The following is an 18,659-nucleotide window of genomic DNA, read 5'->3' as shown; positions in this document are numbered from 1 at the left end:
TACATTTATATGTTGATTATATAAAATAAGACAGAAAAAAAATAGAGAACAACTAGAAGGTAAGCAAGGCAATGTTCCATCTAATCTTTAACTTCTCTTTTCACCTTTTGGCCAATAGCAGATTCCAGTCTCTTCTAAACCTTTTAGGTACTAAATTTCTAGCTAGAAATATCAAAGAAGCAACTACAGGAAAAGGCAAATGAGTGCAGCAGGCATCATGCCGAACTGTATAGGTAGGGCTTGGTCAAAAAAGAGAGAGAAAGGAAAAGAAAATCTAGGCTTTTATTATTATTAATCATGATCTTGTAAGTGCAATATACTTTCAAAAATAAAATAAAAATTGCAATATAATTCTAGCATCTTTCTATAATATTAGACCAAAGCAAAAAATATAGCTCCCCAATGCAATATATATAATGGTTGCGAAGAGTTAGAATAAACGCCAACCCTCACACGGAAGCTTCAAGCTGAAGGAGAAAAGATATTACAGAAGCTCAGATGAATCAGCAATGGAAAAAACAGTGTTGTCAAGTAAATATGCAATGTGATGTGCAGAATTTCGCCCATCCTATTCCATTTACCAGATTAGCAAAAGATAGAAGCTGGTGTGAATTCTTAATAGTACCACTATTCAAAATAAGTTGAGAACAAATCGAGTTGTATTAGTTTAATTGGTCCTTCCAGAGCAGAGGAAAAACATGGTGTCAAATATGCATATTCTATAGTCCACCTCACAAGTGTAAAGCTTAAACTTGTAGCAAAGAAAGTTCGTGTGGGAGGAGAATCAGAATATGGGTAAACTTATTCACGGGAACCAAGATGGGCAACTTTCAAATGTTTCACACTAGTAAATCAACAAGAACCTCTGATACAATCTGAGGAGAAATAAATCCCAAAAACAGAGAACAACAAAAACAAGGCATACTGACCACAACCTGCAACTTTGCAGAGACATTACAGCAGGAAGTATAAATTTTAGAAATTGAACCCTCCAGAAAAGAATCAGTCAATTTTTCTTTATGTATCACCCGCCTCACCAGAGATGCCTGATACATTCCCGACTATATGCCGCAACCTGATGTTACATCTCACTCAAAACCAAAAAATAACACCTAAAATGGTGACACAAAACTCAATCCTTAACACAAAATCCTTTGTAACTTCTATCCCTAAACTTAATTCTTCAAAACATGCAACCAGTCAGCTCCAGATACCAATTTTTTAAAGTGATATATTAACGAGGGACTGCGCAAATGTCACAGTTCATCTGCTACACCAAATTACTTCAACTATAAAATTCTGACGTCCAATATCCTCCTAGCCAGTAATTCCTGCAGCAAGTGAAAACCAGAACTCATAAACACCCCAAGATAAAATCCAAAACGAGAAGTGAGAACTAATAATATGTTTAGATAATAAGGAATTATATATGATTGTGGTTTAATTGGAAAAAAAAATGAGCCTAAATTCAAAGAAAAAATTAAAGAGGGAAAAAATTATGACCCTTGATAATGAAATAGTAAAACGGGATTCATGTAAATGACCTTAAATAGTTGAGACATGCCTTGAATAATTAAAATGTAGAAGCTTTTATGCAGTACTTTGATACCAAGGCACATGTTAGCAAACCGTGTGATGGAAATTAGGTAGTCCCTAATCCTAGAAGTCATAGTCAAAGCACGCCTTGTCAACTCCAACACTTTATAGCATTTAAAGTTGGCAAAGTCAGTCTAAGAGACCTTGACGCATTTTTGTATTTTTTGACAAGAAAAAGAAAAGGTTTACCTATGGAAAATCTACCACAAAAAAAATAAAAAATAAAAAATAAAAAATAAACACCTACATATCCCAGTATGGAGCCACTGAACCTGAATACTCTTAAAGACAAGAAACCATCTACCAAATTATTCACCCTTCCAGTCACCCAAGAAAAAAGAAATGCCCTTCCATAAAAAAGGCCATCCATTTCTCTACCCCCACCGAAAAAAAAAAAAAAAAAAAAATGGAAACAAATGTACCACATCAAACAAAGAGTGCAGCATTCTTCTTCTTCCTATTCAATTAATGAATTCTATATATCATTTGGCACATAATCAATTAGGAATAAGCTCAAACTCAAACAATTAGACTTGATAAAACTTAAACCTGCTACAACGACAATTAGGAAATTAGGAAGTCCCATTCCACTTCAAGGGGAAAAAAAAAAAAAAAAAAAGGAAACCCTTTTCTCCAAATTGAAGAACTTCGTAAATATCTCTAAAATGGTGAAACTGATAAAATGGATTGCAATAAGCAATTCACTGCTTTAAATATGAAAATTCCTGAAACAATAAGTTTAAGGGATTGGAGGAAGATCTCTCCTCTCTACTCTTTAGTCTTTGCTCAGAGCATAGTAAAGAAATCTCTCTACTCATAATCATGAAAATATTTGGAAAATGGGAATTATTCGACACATGGATAGTTCGCAATTAGGGAGATCCCGGAAAATACTGAGAACTGTTCGGAGAGAGAGAAGTGGGGGAGGGGGGATCCTTATGTGTGCTAAAACCCAACACTATTTAAAATATTAAAAGCACAAGGTCTTATTTTATATTTAGTCTAAATAATTCAATTGAGTATTACTTGTAATTTTCATCTCTAAAGTAATTCTGGATTATAAAAAAAAGGGACTTTACGCAGTTCTGGTATTAATAAATATGCAAAAGAAATTTAGGAATCATAGGTTCCATGAAAATCAGGATAAATTAAAGATTTTTTTTTTTTTGAAAAAAAAAAGCCTCATAATTTTATTACCATGCACATATTTAAAATAAACATCTACCAAAACCATTGGACAACTTGCTCAAAGATTCCTGCTTGAGCAACCCAAAAACAAGATCCAGAATAGAGTTGTGCATCTTTTGTTTGTCACTATTTATGAATGTCACAAGTAATCATTAAACTAAATCAGTTGTGAGTTATTACCTAACTAGATTAATCTCAAGAAAGTCTTGTCCCAACTATCTAGTGTTGGGTACATAATTATGTTCTCTTTTAACATTAACTGTTCACGCTAGGTTTGAGGGCTGAATCCTATTCTTCTCCAATAATGGTGAGACTATGGAATCAAAATAACATAGAGATTGGTAAGACTACTACCAAGACTTATTCCTACAGCTCTGTCAACGGACAACTCTCCCTTTCTACACACACCACCTAAAACAAAAACAAAAGAAAGAAAGTAACAAAAAGCATGGGGATTGCTGTTATTTGTATAAATTATATAATTTCACAAACTCTTAATAAAAGGATACACAGGTAAGATCTATGAGATCAAGACTTATCCTGTGGCAACAAATCAACCTCAGTCAGCCACAGACAGCACATCCATATCTATCATTACTATTCTACTCCAATTAATATAACAAATAAAGAATCAGCTACATCGATGGGCTTCAAAATTGGGCTGATCTAGGGCGGGAAGCTGTAGTTTAAGGATTAAAAGTTCCAGCTAGCTTCCTCGTAATATCTCTATGTGGTTCTACTAGTGATTGGAAACAAACAAGCCTTCATCAGGGTTCAGGGTTTAGGGGGGAATGGGAGTTTGAGAATGAAGGTTACCCCCTCTCCCACTCAATCACACAGCCCACTGTCAACTTATGACAAGAAAAGAAACGAAAATTATAGCGCCTCCTGCAGAGAGAACAAGAGAGAGACCTGAGTTTTTATCATATCAACAAGGGCACACCAAACTTAGAGGAATAGTACATATCCCGGTCTTGCACAAAAATGGGAAACACGCAATCACGGATCTGAATCTTCCAGTGATGAGACATAAATATATATTAAATCATAGAGAAGGGATGTGGCACATCCGTTACATATTGCCTCTATGCTTAGCCATTGAACCTTAGGAGCAAAGAGTGGCACCAATCCTCCAATGTCCCAAGTAGAATGTTAATGAACAAGTCCATGACATCATTCCCAACTGTTAGAATATCCTTTTCTATGTATTCCTTTATGCCATACACAAACTCAGTGAACAGATGATAGGGAAGAGTGGAAGACTCACAGCATTAAATTAAAATTACACTTTTGTATCTATCAAAAAAGACTACACTTTTGTCTAGCATAACTACAACAGATGTAAATACTAAATACATAAATGTGAGACTGAATGAGGGGGATGTTCAACAGCAGAATATTACTACTATACATCCTAAGGGCGTCCTAACATGCTGCATTGATTAATTTCTATCATCTATATATACTTGCTACTCTTCATACAGGAGTTCTAAATCAAATATATAATTTTTAAAATTATTGTGAATTTTTCCATTTTATCAATTTTACTTATTAAAATCAATATAGGATCTTTATGTTTCCCTAATTTTTCAGCTTCCTCGATTTTTTTTCCAGTCCAAGTTATATCGAAGCATTAAGGTGTGTCCCCACCCAAATAAATTTCGGGCATAAATGAAAAAAAAAAAAAAACACCACCACAAAACAAAACAAACTACTATGTCCATCAAATGTCTTAAAAAAGGAACGAATCCTCTCAATATCTTTTTGTCAGTAAGTTAGATTTCATCAAAAGAGAACACGATAACAATAACCAATGAACAGGATACAGTATACAGGGAACAACCCCCAGATATGGAACACCAACAGGGCAACTCTGCAGCACATGCAAACACAAGAACAAAACTACCACAAACATTAACTAACAGAAACTAGAAATAAACTCGGCTTGAACTAACTCAACTAAACTACCATACGCATGAACTAACAGAAACTAGAAATAAACTCAACTTGAACTAACTCAAAATTCAGTGACCCTATCCATAACCAAGATAGTATGAAAGAAGGCAGTCTATATAAAATATTGACTGCTCTTTGTATCACACCAAACCAGAAGATCACATATAAATTAAGAGCAGATCCTCAACACCAAGAAAAAAAACCATAGAAGGAGAAAATGAACAGATTATCTGAACCAAGATCAAACCTCTCAGCAATCAACTTCTAACCCAGTAAATCAGAACATAAGCAGAAGACTAACTGAACACCATATCAGGGAACATTTCTCTCAATATTAATCAAAACTAGTTCTTCAAACAATAAAAGAGCAAATTCCACAATCTCAACAAAAGAAAAATCAAGTTTGAAAACTAGGAATCGTGTACCCAACTACAGGATTGAGGTCCAAACAAGGATCAACATGAGTTCGCCTAATCAAGTTTCCAGAGCAAGAGTAGGAGTGCATCAAGTATTAAAAGCACAAAACGTCAAGGGTCAAACCTTCAATCTAATACTTAATCTTTTTCCTCAGTCACAATCACCTACTTCGGATAATTTTCCGCACCTCAAACATGACATTCACATTAGTAATCAATTATATTCTTCTTTCCATAAAAATAGTGGAAGTAAAATTATGGTTACGACTGAAGTTCACCCAATGAACTACATATTATAACATTATTTTATTTTCAGAATGTGAACTTCACCACAATTTCTAGTCAAAATTACAGCATCCATGAAATCATGAGAGCAATTTGGTCGCTTTTTCGGATGTTCAATAAGATGACAACATTCAATAAGTGTGAGGGAATCCAGATGATATTGTGCATAATTTAGAAAATTAATAATAATTCTCTATTTAAAACAGCATACTTCATTATATTATGCAACTATTGACGTTCTGTGAAAACATGCATATTGGCTATGTAACATAAAGTTCTAAACTAGATAGCATGTCATTAAAAAGATTAGATTGAGCAAACACTAGCTAATAGATTAATTGACCAGACTCTTACCTCTATCTGCCTGCCTCTTAGTAACACTATAACCGCCAATAAAACCAGAAGAACTTTTAGATGGAATATCAGAAGCTCCGCCAAGCCCATACCCAAATGAGCCAGATCCGTCTCGCTCAGAATTTGCTGAACGCCAGGTGGAGTCTCCATAAACCAAACCACCACCATAGAAGTCTGCAAAAGCTCCGTCATGACCCCCATTTGATGCAGTATATGATGATGTGGGGGGTCCACTAGTTGCACCACTTCTGCCGTATCCTCCTACTCCCAAACCATAATTGTTTTCACCACCTCCATAACCAATATTACCGCTGTTGCTAGAAATATTTCCTCCACCTTGAGGCAAAATTGGAGAAGAACCCCAATTAACTGCACTGTTGCCAAAGGTGCCTCCTCCAATGCTCCCGCTTCCTGATCCCATATAAGCGTTTGAATTTGCAGGGTTTGTTCCATAATTAAACCCCCCATTACCCAACAAATTCCGAGTTGCTGTGCTGAAAAAAGAAGAGTTTCCTCCTTCATATGTGATAGGACTACCCAGCCTATTTGAATTGCCAATGTAATAAGGGTTCAATCCCCGTCCATAGCTGAGAGTACTATTAAAGTTTGCACTTCCCCCATAACTTGGGCTCAACCCTGGTTCAAAGTTCACGCCCATTCCATAACCAGAACCAAATGGAGCAAACCCACTTCGACCACCAGCGATTGGACTGAATCTACCATCCATCCTAACTCCATAGCCTCCAACTGTACTTGGAGGGTATCCTTGAGTGTAGCCATTGAGAAAGCTATTGATCCTATTCATTCCATAGTTATATCCACCAAGTGGGCTCCTGCTAGGACCCGGTGATAGCTCCTTGGGAACTGCTCGCTTGACTTCAACCATTTTACCATTCAGCTCATGAAAAGTTTTGAGTAACACTTTGTCTACCGCGTCCTCTGAATGATAAGTTATGAATCCAAACCCTCTTGGCCTCTGAGTGGCGTGATCATACATCACCACAACATCTGTAATTGTCCCAAATTGCTCAAAGTACTTCTTAAAATCGCTCTCTGTAACTGTGGATGCTAAACCTCCTACAAATATCTTTCTAGTGCGTCCTGGACCAGGAGAACCTTGAATGCTACTATTGCTTCTACTCATTGTGTTCTGGTCATCCCTTGGAACAGCCTTTTTTGCCTCAACCTGACAATTAGGAATTCGATAATGAAACCCCAACTCAAACAGTATACAATTCAATAACTTTCTGAAGTCAAATTATACAACAAAATTTGTGCACAAAAAGTAAAACCGTGAAAGAGCAACAAAAGCAAGAACCAATGACATGAAATACATTTGGCCTAATCTGAAACTGAATGGTATATATTATCTGACCGATACCAAACCTGGGCAATTAAAATTTTGAACTTGAAGATGAATCCTCTTCCTTCCTTCCACCCACAGATAGACAAACACACCCCAATACTTTTGAGTGATCAATTTACTAATACGACACTTAATATACAATAGATTCAAAGAACTTACCATCCTACCATCAATGTTGTGCTTCTCCTTAATGACTCTCTCAGCAACAGCTGGGTCGGAAAAGACAATAAAGCCAAAACCACGAGCACGTCCGGTGGTCCGATCCTTCATAATTACTGCTTCCATCACCTCCCCATAAGTACTAAAATACTCCTTTAGACGTTCCTCATTTGTGTCCCAAGAAATTCCACCAATGAATAACTTACCAAGATCAGACTGCATTTTCTCTACATGGAAAATATCACTTCATCAATCCAAGTTCTAAAATTTATAAATTCAAATCACCATTATTCAATTCAAAAACAAAAGCTAAACTTCTTTCTAAACAAAGACCATTTCAACATCTTATACAGTTGATCCATCACATAGACAGCTCTGGGCATCAAAAGATCAATCAAAATTCCATCTTGTAGCTATCATAACAATTGAAGCACCATGAAATTGAAATGTAGATTGATAAAAACAATCAAACAATAGAAAGTATACCTTGTTTTGGATAATTGTGAGAGAAACACAAAATGGTATCTCGGATACCAATTGAATTTTCTCGGATTCAATTCAAAAACATAGGATGGGATCCTTCGACGACCAATCCACTAAATATCCAACAACCTGAAAAAACCCAACAACGAAATCAATCATAAAATTTCTTATTTGCAATTTACCAACACCCGAGACATATCCAGATTTTTGTTGAAAGAAAAAATAAATAAATAAAAGAACACCTTGTTGAAGAAAACCCAGATGAGAAATATTGAAAAAAACTAAGATCTGAGAGGAGGCAAAGTAAGAACCGAGGGCGTGTTCATCCTCCTCAATATGCCCCCTGTTTTCTCTCTCTTTGTTCTTTCAATTCTTTTAATTTTAATTACAAACAATGCAAATTCAGATAAACCAAACAGATGGTATATAAGAAGATGTATGTGCAAGGTTTGATGTATAATTATTGGAAGATATATCTATATATAAATATAACTTATAATGGAAGTGTGTTTTTATTTTATTTTTTCCTCTGTTATTTTTTGTGGGAAGAAAAGAAATACGAGTATATATGTTGTAGTGAGAGAAAGAAAATGGACAAATGAAAATGGAATGTTTGATCTGATAAATGGAGGTGGTGCCATATTTAGGAATATCTACCCTACAGTTCAACAACTCGTGTAACTTCATGTCTGAGCCCACATCATGTGAGCCCCACACTCTGATTGCAAAGAAGCAGCCGTAGATTTTGAATACTTTCGGCTACTAGCATCATGCTTTTTAGTATTGCAAGGAATGGGCAACCAACGGTTCTGATTGCTTGATTGTGTTGCCTTCATGATTTTTCTTGATTCATCGATTATGTATTTACCTGAAATAAACTCAAATTCACCCTATCAGTCAAATGAAAAAAATTTGTCTGCTGTGTTGATTTGATATTTTTGAATTTTTGAATTTACATCGTTCATTAGTCATTCGTGTGGTATGATTCTAATTTTGAATGGTTATGTTATGTTTTTAATGATTCTAATTTGAGTTGTCCTAAAGTGTTGACTGATTTAATCTTACTCAATATTTAGTGCTGTAATATTTAAATCACCCTTTATGTTGATGGTATTCTTCAATTTCAATTTGTTTGCAGAAAATAACACTAACTTTATATACGAATGTGGTATGTTTCATGTTTACATATGGAAAGGAAGAAGCTTGTCTATTAAAAGAAAAAGTTACTCAAATTTAACTGTAAATGGAATTACGAAATCTCTAAATCGTGGATCCCCTCGGGTGTATGATGTTGTTGCGCATGTTTTTCCCTCAAATTTAATTTGTGATGCTATTACGAATCTCTCTAATGAATAATGATGTTTACTTGGAGGTCCAATATGATTAAGTTGATTTTGTAGGACAACACTAATATTTAAAACAAAAACACACATTTTGTATCATCAAAAATCGTCAGAAGTAAGTTTCAATATAATAGTTTTTCCCTCCATGTTATGTTGGAGTTCTCAAGCAAGGATCTCAAATTATGTCACTTAATAATTTATCAACTTCTTTGATTTGTACTTGTGAGATTGACACATAGACATGTTTGGAGTAACGAATAAATATGGACATATTTAGTTTTTAACTTTAAAAATAGTTTTTAGAGAATAATTTTTATAATTATCTGAAAATAGACACTTTTATAAATGAGTTTTCAGGAAAATGAACAAAGGAGATTTTTTTTTGTTAAGTTTTATGTTTTTTGAAAATAGAAAGTTGTTTTTATAGTTACAAACATATCATATGTCTTTGTGTTTATGTTAGTTGAATAAAGGGTTAATTTCACTGCCACCCTTTCAAATTTAACCAAATATCACTTTAAAACACCTTTAAAAAATTACTGACACTCCAAATTATTTTTTCATTATTGACACCATCAGAAAATGTGTGAAATAATATTTTTACCTTCATTTAGCCTTTTAATCTAAAATATTATAATTATATAAGGATGAAATTACCCTCAATAATTAATTATCCAACATCACCCTCACTCTCACTCTTAGTCATACATTCTCTTTATCGTCGTATGTGGGTCACCTCCCACAACCTCACCGCCATTACTAGTTGAATACATTATCAATAATTTGTTTCAAATAAAACTCATAAAAGAAAAGGAGTCACACAACTAAATAAAAGAAATATATCCTTTATATAACACACAAACACAAATTACTCCAATTTTTCAATCATCAGAGCTTTTGTGCTCTTTAATAAAATTCATTTATCAAAAAATAATAATAATCCTCAGTTCAGTTTGAATTTTGAAGTGGTTAAAAAAAAAAAAAAATTTATTTTTACAGTGATTTATGTGTATTCTTTTGTAATGTGTTATGTGTCTAAATCGTTTGGTCGGAATACTATATAAAGCAAATGAAATTCGTTATTGAAGTTCAAGAATCAAGAGCTTTCACATATTATAACTTTTTTGTTTATATAAATATAATGCATTATACACGTCTAGAGGTTAAAAAATCATTATAGTACCAAAAAAAAAACATAAGACAATAAGGAAACTTTTTTTAAAAAAAATAGGGAAAATCTACAACAAACCCAAAATCTAAATTTGCATAAATAATTTTTTTTTTCTGGCATATTTGATCATACAGAGCAAAATATTATTAAAAAAATTACATTGAAGCCAAAATAGAGAGAGAGATGGCAATAATAAGTGGAAAAGACAAAGTTTGTCACCAGTATTTTTGTCTTTTAAATAATTTATTTAGGGTAAAAGGGGTTTTAACAAAGTCAAATGGGTAGCAATATTATTTTACATTCAAAAAATAATCTGACAACTTTAAAAAGTAACATTTGGGGTCTGAGTGAAAAACTAAACAAATGATTATAATATGAGTAATAGTAATTTTCTAAAAATATTAATATTTGACCAAATATGAGCCGGTGTCAGTTAAATTAACCAGCGAATGAAATATGTTCTCTTATTTGAACAAAATCAACTATCTGCAAATTTCCCTCCATTTCAGTAAACTTGACAGATTAATTACTCTAATTCCTGGTTAAATTTGATTCTTGTTTACTGATTTAACTATCATACATCAAAATCATAGATTCATATATATATATATATAGTTAATGCGTTAAATCACCTAAGCCCATAGACCAGGAGCACCTGGCTTCCTCTTTGATTTTCCTCTTCCAAACAAACTTATGCTCCTAAATACCTTGAGCAGCCTACTGGCATATTTTCTCTGGGAAGCAAAGTTCACAGAACCGATGCAAGCAGTCACTTGTCCTAGTGGATTCCTCTTCTTGCTCAATGTCCTTCCCTCTAGACCATATGGTCTCAAGCTCTGTGAATTGCCTGTAACTTGTTTTGTTTTATTCGAATCTGCTTCTGTTTTCTTCGAAATGTTTTGGGAATGAAGGCTTCTCTTCAAGGACAAGAGTTCTTGTTCAAGGTTTTGGATTCTGAAGCTTGTGGATTCGTACTCCTTCCTTGAGAATTCAGACCTTGGCATTGCTGTGTCTTTCTGCAGCGAGAAGCTTAGTGGTCTAGAATTGCCTGTTTCTCCTCCATCTATGTATGGACTCTCACCTAGGTTCTGGCTTTTGGAGTTTGCATATCTAGAGCTCGAGAGGCTTCCCGAGAATTCGCCACAATGTGCATATCTAAATGAGTCTGAGCATTCTTTGAAGGCTTGATGAGTGTTTAGTTGCTGAACGAAAAGCGCCTGGACAATCAGACGCAGTGGCATCAACTCGTTTTGGACTGCCTCAATGCACACCTCCTGTGATAGTTTTTGGCAGTTGAGGTATTTGCATACCAACCCTTTCTCATCTTGTGACATGTCTTGGTGTGCCTGAATAACAAAAAAAACTTCCCTCTTAGCTAGTAAAAAAGATTGAGCTTTGAATAGGCTGCAAATATGTGCCAACAATAACATATTGATGAATTTGAGATGGGTATTTGCAGATTAATATGTTCAATTTTGTTACGACAGAAAATCAGTAAACCAAACCAATTAAGAAGCAATGTATAAGGTTTGTGTGCGCGTGCATATGATTCTTTTGCACTCATTGATGCGAACCTACCTAGATTTATCTTACCAATACCCTCGAATTGAATTGGAGATTGGTTATGTAGGTCAAGAGGTGAGAGGGTTTGGTTGATCAAATGCAATTTTAATTTGCTTAGTGTTTGATGTCAAACTGACCCTATTCAAACTAAGTTGTACCAGAGTTTAAGCAGTGATAAAACTTACCAGTAGGAAGTTGTTCATTGCTCTGTAGAGATGATCATGGCTTTGTCTGCTAAATAGAGGTACAGTTTCAATGAGGTCCATGAATCTTTTAGGCCCCATGTTAGGATCAGCAGCTATATGCGAAAGATAAGCATCCCACAATTCTGCAACTCTGAAATTACTCAGTGAAGGAGCATGATTTGGATCCATGTTAGATGACACATAGGTTGAGAATATGCTCTCCATTGTAGCCAACTCAATGCTGTGAGAAATGGACGCTGTTCCTCTTGTTGGAAAGAGAAAATAATCCATTTGTGACAATTGTAGAAGAGATGAAATTTGATCTTGCAACTTTGTCTTGCTCTCACTCTTCAAACCAAGTTCAAGAGACCTAGAAAGCAATGAGAAGTAAAACCCAAGTGGGATCACTTTACTAGCCTTCTCTCCCATTGGCAACAAATCAAGAATACCCTCTAAGATCACTGAAACTTTGTTCTTCGTGTCATTATCTCCGGTTCTCTCACCGGAATTCTCCCAAAACTGGCGTGTCTTCTTTGATACTACCCATTTGTTTGCATAGAAAACAATAATGGGGCTCACATATTTCTCTTTCATTCCTTGTCTTCTCAAAGATCCAATTAGCCTTTTGAAGAATCCAAATGGCAAAGCAATTAGATCTTTGATCCACAAATCTTTGCTCACTAACTCCTTCACCGTTTCATTGCTCCAAGCTTGACCAGCCAAAGCCTCCAATGTGACCACTGGCTGGTCCCTTTTCCTTTCTGGATCAAGAATCTCCATACAAGCCATGAAGGCGAGAGATTCAATGCAGCGGCTCACAATTAGAAGCTCTTCGGCCCATGGAAGCAATGTTTGGCACTTTTGGAGAACAATTAATGTATCATCCCAACTTTGAAGGACCACTTGGTTCAAATAAATATCGAACCTGTCACAGAGGTTGCCGGAGCCATACTCTTCCGTCATTTCAAGAAACTCTGCTGCACATCTCAAGGCTGCAACGTTGAAGGGGTCAACTAATGTGGAAGAACCATAGATGAACAGTGCAATCATCTCAAAGGTCTCTGGTCCTCCTGGGAAATTTTGTGGTATCTCAACCTCATTTGACTCATTCAATCTCCTCTTGAAGTATCCACTCTTCGAAAATAAAGGGTACTGCAAAGCCAAAAAAAAAAACAAAAAATTTGAATTAGAAAGGGTCTGCTTGTTAAGGTTTTTTTGAGAACAGTTTTCTGTTTTAGTGAGAACATAAAATTGAAAAAGGGTAAAAAAAATATGTTTGGTTGATAGTTTCTGTTTTCACTTCTATATGCATAAACTTTAAACTTGAATTGAGATTCTTACCACTAACTTACCTTGTGCAGGTGAAAGGTCCTATCGGCAGCATGAACACGAACAGAAACAGGTAAACCGGTTTCTTGGCTCCTGAAATAACATTTTTGAATAAGATACATTTAAGAATTCTTTTATGGTATCCTTTGAAAGATAAAACAGAATTAATGAATTGACATCTTACCATGAAATAGTTTTGATCTTAAGCAAGGCCCCAACATTAGGTGACAAGAAAGGACTGGATAGAGTGGAGACCGATGTACCATCTTTCAGGCTAGCAGTGTCCATTACTAGAGGACACTAGAATCTGTGAAAGTGAAACTATTGATCACAGTCACAGCTGAACTTATAACCAAGGATAAACATAAGTTTTTTGTATGTCTTACTCTCTTTTATTGCCATAAATGCTTAATCTTGGTCCCAAAGATCGAAATAATAGTATTTTAATTATTGTTAGAGGTTCTAGAACCCAGAAAACCAGTGGAATTGAATGGGAGTGAAAGAGAGAAAAGAGGTGGTTTAAGCACTTTGTTCACACACCCGTGCAGTTTTCTATTGTGGCACATTTTTTAGTCAAAGTCATAGGCACACGAGTGGAACTCAAAATCCAAATTTTAAGGCTTCAAAAACGTTCTCGAGTGTTGGGAAGTTGAAAATCTTCATGTGATTCTTGTATAACCGAGTTCTAGTATGTAACCCATGTAGACACATGTATAAATGATGGATTGATCCTGAACATTGAATTGGATGCTAAGGGCTAAAAGGCTATCCCAATTCACGAGATTTCGTCATTACAGGATTTGAAGAGATCATATTGTGTGTAATTTTAACTTCATATGATAAGCCCGTTATTTCATAACTTTACCATTATGCCAAGATTCACTGTACAAATTGTATGGTAATGTATTCTTAAGATGACATGAATCACATAGATGGATGAAAGAGTGTGTTGGGAAAGTGAAAAGGTGGAACTAGAAGATATCAAAATATATGATAAATTAAAAAGTGAAGGAGATGAAGTGCGGATGAAGTTTTGTAGTGTGAATTGTGGTATAAGCTAACACCCAAGACGGCACGGCTTCTGAAAATTGGGGTGGTTTTTGGTTGATGGGTTTGCTTGCTTTGCTTACTACCACAAGTCTCAATCCCCATAATTTATTTAATATATATGTTTTGATATTGTATATAGGATTGCTTAGTTGTTTATGTCAATAGTTTTTTGTTTTCCAAAGAGTTTAATTATACAATAAAAAATATATCAATTAAATTCCTTAGAAAGGAGCAGAGTTACAGCTTTAGGTCCTTAGAACTCGAGCAATACATTCCTTTAAACATGCAAAAAAATATATATATCCACACACACACAATGAAGTGGCAAAACGAGACTAATAAAGTTGTTTGGATCTTGGTCATCTTATTTTTATAATTATAAATATAGAATAGCTATTAGTAGTATTATAATTTACAGGGTAAAGTGCAAAAAACCCCCTTCAATTATGCGTCATGTAACAGAAAACCCCCATGATCTACTAATTTGACATATAACCCCCCTGAACTAACGAATTTGGTGCAATTTACCCCGTCCGGTGATAAGCCGGTTGAATTTGGCCGTGAAGACGCACATGATGGGTCACGTGACAACCCAAATTTTTTTAAATGACCATACAACCCTTTATGAATCTAAAAGACCATAATGCCCCTTTTATTACCATTAAATCCAACCAAACATTGCCTTATTTTCCTAAATAGCAGTGCTATTCTACCCGACTTGCTTTTCCCCAACCAAAACCGACAACACGTGTCAGCTGCAACTCTTTTCCACTTTTATTCAGTTTCTCTCACTCCCCTGCCATCTCTATCTTCTCTCTTTCCTACGGCCGGCATCACCACCATGGAATCACCATCAAGCAAAGCAATCGGTGACGGAGATTTGTCGGGAGCGAAGAGATTGACGGAGTCGAGACGCCGGCCACGGATTCGTAGCAAGTTCGGTCTCTGGTAGGAATCCGATTACGAATCCGACGATATCACAGACCTGTCCCGGTGATCCCAATCACCTTTCGACGCCATCCTCACCGAGCTCATAGGTTGCAGTTAGTCACAGCCATCCCGTACTCAATGCTGATCCTTGCTCGCAGTGTTTTCTTCCTTCCTTGCCCATCGTCGGAATCGCGCACCACGCGTCAGTACGCACCAAACCCTCTCTATATCAGATTGTATCGACAACCTGCAACTTCCGATTATTTCGCCGGCGTTCTATTTTCTGCCATCATCAGTCCTTGTCGCCGACCACCAGTTAACCCTGTCGTCGTCACGACCATCTCGTAGCCGTTCTTTATTGTCAGCGTTCTCCGAGCACAAAAAAGTCGTTCTACGTTCTCCGACCATCTCGTAGGACAGTAGCGAATCAGCGATTAAAGAAGCCGCGATTCCGGTGATGGGATGTTATAAAGAAGCTCGCCCGTGATTGGGTTTGATGGCGGCCGGCGGGACTGAACGACTACGAGCTTGGCTTCGGATGGTGGCGGCCGGCGGTGGAGAGGACGGTGGAGTGAACTCACTGCTCGTACATCGCCGGAACAGTCTTTGATTTTCGGCGTTGTGAAGTTATGGTCGCCGACGTTGATTCTCTCTCTCTCTCTCTCTCTCTCTCTCTCTCTCTCTATATATATATATATATATATATATATATATATATGATATATTTATCTCTATATATAAATAAAGAAAGAGGAAAGCAAGTTTCAGTGTGAAAGAAAGTTAAGGATTTTACAGAGACGGGATCGGTGAGGATGTAGATTGAGAACGTGGTGATCGGTGAGGATGGAGTAAAGAAGGAAATTTTTTTTTTTTTTTTTTTTTTTTTTTCAGAGACGGGACACACTGAAACGACGCAGTTTTTATAAGGGGTAAAATTGTCTTTTACTATTTTCGTTTTCACCAATTGGCCGGAGATGTCACATTGGGAATTAATTGCACCAAATTCAATAGTTCAAGGGGGCAAATTGTAGTTCAGGGGGGTTAATTGCACATGACCAATAATTGAAGGGGGTTTTTTGCACTTTACCCTAATTTACAGCCATGCCTTGGCTGCTATTCGATGATCAATTATTTTCCTGCTAGAAAGTCCTGGTTTGATTGCTATTAGAAAACAACCATTTTTTTCATCTGCAGCAGACAAGGTGCCCAAATTTTTATTTTATTTTTTAAAAAAAACCATATTTTGTTTGAAAAAGAAAATAAAGAATATTAATGGCAACAATGAAGTGTGTAAAATTAATTATACTAGTATTCAAAATTTGCGCACAAATGAAGGCACGTGGTTAAGTTATACTATTTTTTTTTTTTTTTTTTAACACCGTTAAGTTATACTAATTAATAAAGTGGATTATATGAAGACTACATTCTATATATGAAGTTCACTGTGCACAAGTACCCTATAAAATCTTCAATACATGGTCATGTCCTAGTATTTTAAGAGTGTCACATCGTCCAGTGATTTCATCCAATCACAACATATTCTTTTAATTGTAAATCACTTTTCTAATTTATAATATTAAAAAGTGATTTACTTATATAAAAAGAAATATCTTGAAAATTGAATAATTTAGTTTTTGATTGGAGACCATATAACAGGATGGTTTTGTAATTATTATTTTTTAAAACGTAAGATTCAATGCAATTTAAAATATATCATGAATTAATTAAAAGATAATATATATATATATTATATATTATATGTTTATTTTTAACGTATCTATGTCTTACCCGTGTTATTTTCTTTTGAAATTTGTCATTGTGGAAGGAAAAATTTCCCTCCAATAAGAATGAAACACGTCACCATTATACAAATCTGCATTTAGGAGATCTCATAAGCCCATCCAGATCAAGCCCAAGTTACGTTGTGCTTTAACCCATTATCATGTATGTTGGGCGTCCAAAACCAGGCAAGAGTATCAATCAACTCAACATCACCGCTGTTGAAGTTTTGGTCCATTAGTCAAGTCACTTACGCCAAACCACATCCGGCCCAAGTATAACTAAATATGGCTCAGTCCTATTAAGCAAAAGAGTCAACCCAGAAGGAAAGTTTTTATACAAAGCAAGTCATACGTAGGAAATATGATATAATGGAAAGAATTCTATTTGTAAAGAAACTCATGTAAGGGAGAATTAGGGGACAAGTAACGCGAGTCCTACGATAATTCTACCAACTTTTTGTGTATAAATAGAGGCCTAGGCCCAATAAAGGGGCGAGCAATTCAATTCTTCTATAGACACTGTTCTTGTTTATTTTTATTATTTGTTGAGTGTATTGTATTATTCTCTCTCAATCGTAATTGGTTGAGCGGAATTTTGCACCTACATTTTGGCGCCATCTGTGGGAACGTGTGTAAATATATTCCCACTCTTGTTTTACAGGTGAATCCTGCAACTACCATCCAGAATGTCGAATGGAGGATCTTCAACAGATCAACAGACGGAGTTGATGCAGAAGATGCGTGAAGAGTTTTTACACCAGTTTGACGTACTTCGTCAGGCAAACGAAGCGAGCGTGGCTCAGATCGCCTTACTTCAACAGCAGAATAACACTCTGCAAACGGCGATGGCTCAATTGGCACCACCGCCACCAATGGGTGACGCAGCAGCACCCCCTAATCAGAATATTCCTCCGATTACCGGGCTTCCACCTAATGGGTCTCCACCTAATGGGGCACGACCCAATGAGGCTCAGCCAAATGAGGTTCAACAATAACAGAGGGCAAGATCCGAGGCTGTGGCTTCAGATAACGTCCCTCATCGCACGCAGGACGAGCAAGTCGAATCCAGCCATAAGCTCACGGTGTGGTCCAATGGAATTCCAGATGGTGCAGGTGTTCAGGATGCCTTTGATGAGAAAAGACTCCTGAAGATTCAAACACCAGCTGAGATGGCTAGAGAACACAAAAATTCCTTGGTCAAAACTCCTTTCACTGACGATGTGTATCTGGTTGAAAGGCCCAAGAAATTCACCATGCCTTCTTTCACCCAGTTTGATGGAACGGGGGATCCTTCTCGACACCTAGATCATTACGCTCAAAAGATGGCTTTGCATGATTGTAATGACCCTTGGATGTGCAGAGTTTTTCCTACCAGCTTGACAGGAGCAGCACTAGAGTGGTTCAGGAATAGACCGCACAAGTCCATCCCGGATTACGTAACTCTGTGCACCATGTTCCTGGCACAGTATTGCGGAAATAAGAAGCAAAGAAGAGTATTGCCAGC

At 36.1% G+C, this 18,659-nt stretch overlaps 2 protein-coding genes across 3 annotated transcripts; both read right to left on the bottom strand.

Annotated features, from left to right (window-relative positions):
* Positions 1-820: 820 nt before the first annotated feature.
* On the bottom strand, positions 821-8,412 carry LOC132308728 (heterogeneous nuclear ribonucleoprotein 1-like). 2 transcript variants are annotated; one of them, XM_059806928.1, is made up of 5 exons: positions 8,046-8,411; positions 7,807-7,932; positions 7,321-7,547; positions 5,796-6,981; positions 821-1,331 (listed from the first exon to the last, which is right to left on the bottom strand). In XM_059806928.1, the coding sequence occupies exons 3-5, from the start codon at positions 7,540-7,542 to the stop codon at positions 1,318-1,320; spliced, it is 1,422 nt and encodes a 473-aa protein (XP_059662911.1). In that variant the 5' UTR covers positions 7,543-7,547; positions 7,807-7,932; positions 8,046-8,411; the 3' UTR covers positions 821-1,317. The 2 variants fall into 2 exon arrangements, with proteins under 2 accessions (XP_059662911.1, XP_059662910.1); XM_059806927.1 differs by lacking the exon at positions 821-1,331 and having other exon boundaries at positions 5,761-6,981; positions 8,046-8,412.
* A 2,492-nt stretch (positions 8,413-10,904) lies between these two features.
* Positions 10,905-13,682, bottom strand: LOC132310006 (BTB/POZ domain-containing protein At5g48130). The gene is given in 4 exon segments (XM_059808249.1): positions 10,905-11,663; positions 12,066-13,355; positions 13,418-13,487; positions 13,579-13,682. Coding segments are annotated over 4 exon segments (2,223 nt in total).
* Positions 13,683-18,659: the final 4,977 nt, after the last annotated feature.

Source organism: Cornus florida, unplaced genomic scaffold (genome assembly GCF_030987335.1).
Source record: "Cornus florida cultivar Cherokee Brave unplaced genomic scaffold, ASM3098733v1 CherokeeBrave_3.0.0_Hap2_Chr05, whole genome shotgun sequence".
Lineage (NCBI taxonomy): Eukaryota > Viridiplantae > Streptophyta > Magnoliopsida > Cornales > Cornaceae > Cornus > Cornus florida.
Note: the sequence above shows the minus strand (reverse complement) of the source record. Positions and strands in the feature narration are given on the sequence as shown.

Excerpts from the sequence above, each read along its gene's own strand:
- LOC132308728 (XM_059806927.1), bottom strand. The coding sequence starts at position 7,542 with ATGCAGTCTGATCTTGGTAAGTTATTCATTGGTGGAATTTCTTGGGAC. Across the intron at positions 6,982-7,320 it reads ACAACATTGATGGTAGGATG|GTTGAGGCAAAAAAGGCTGT; the intron begins GTAAGTTCTTTG and ends CCTAATTGTCAG.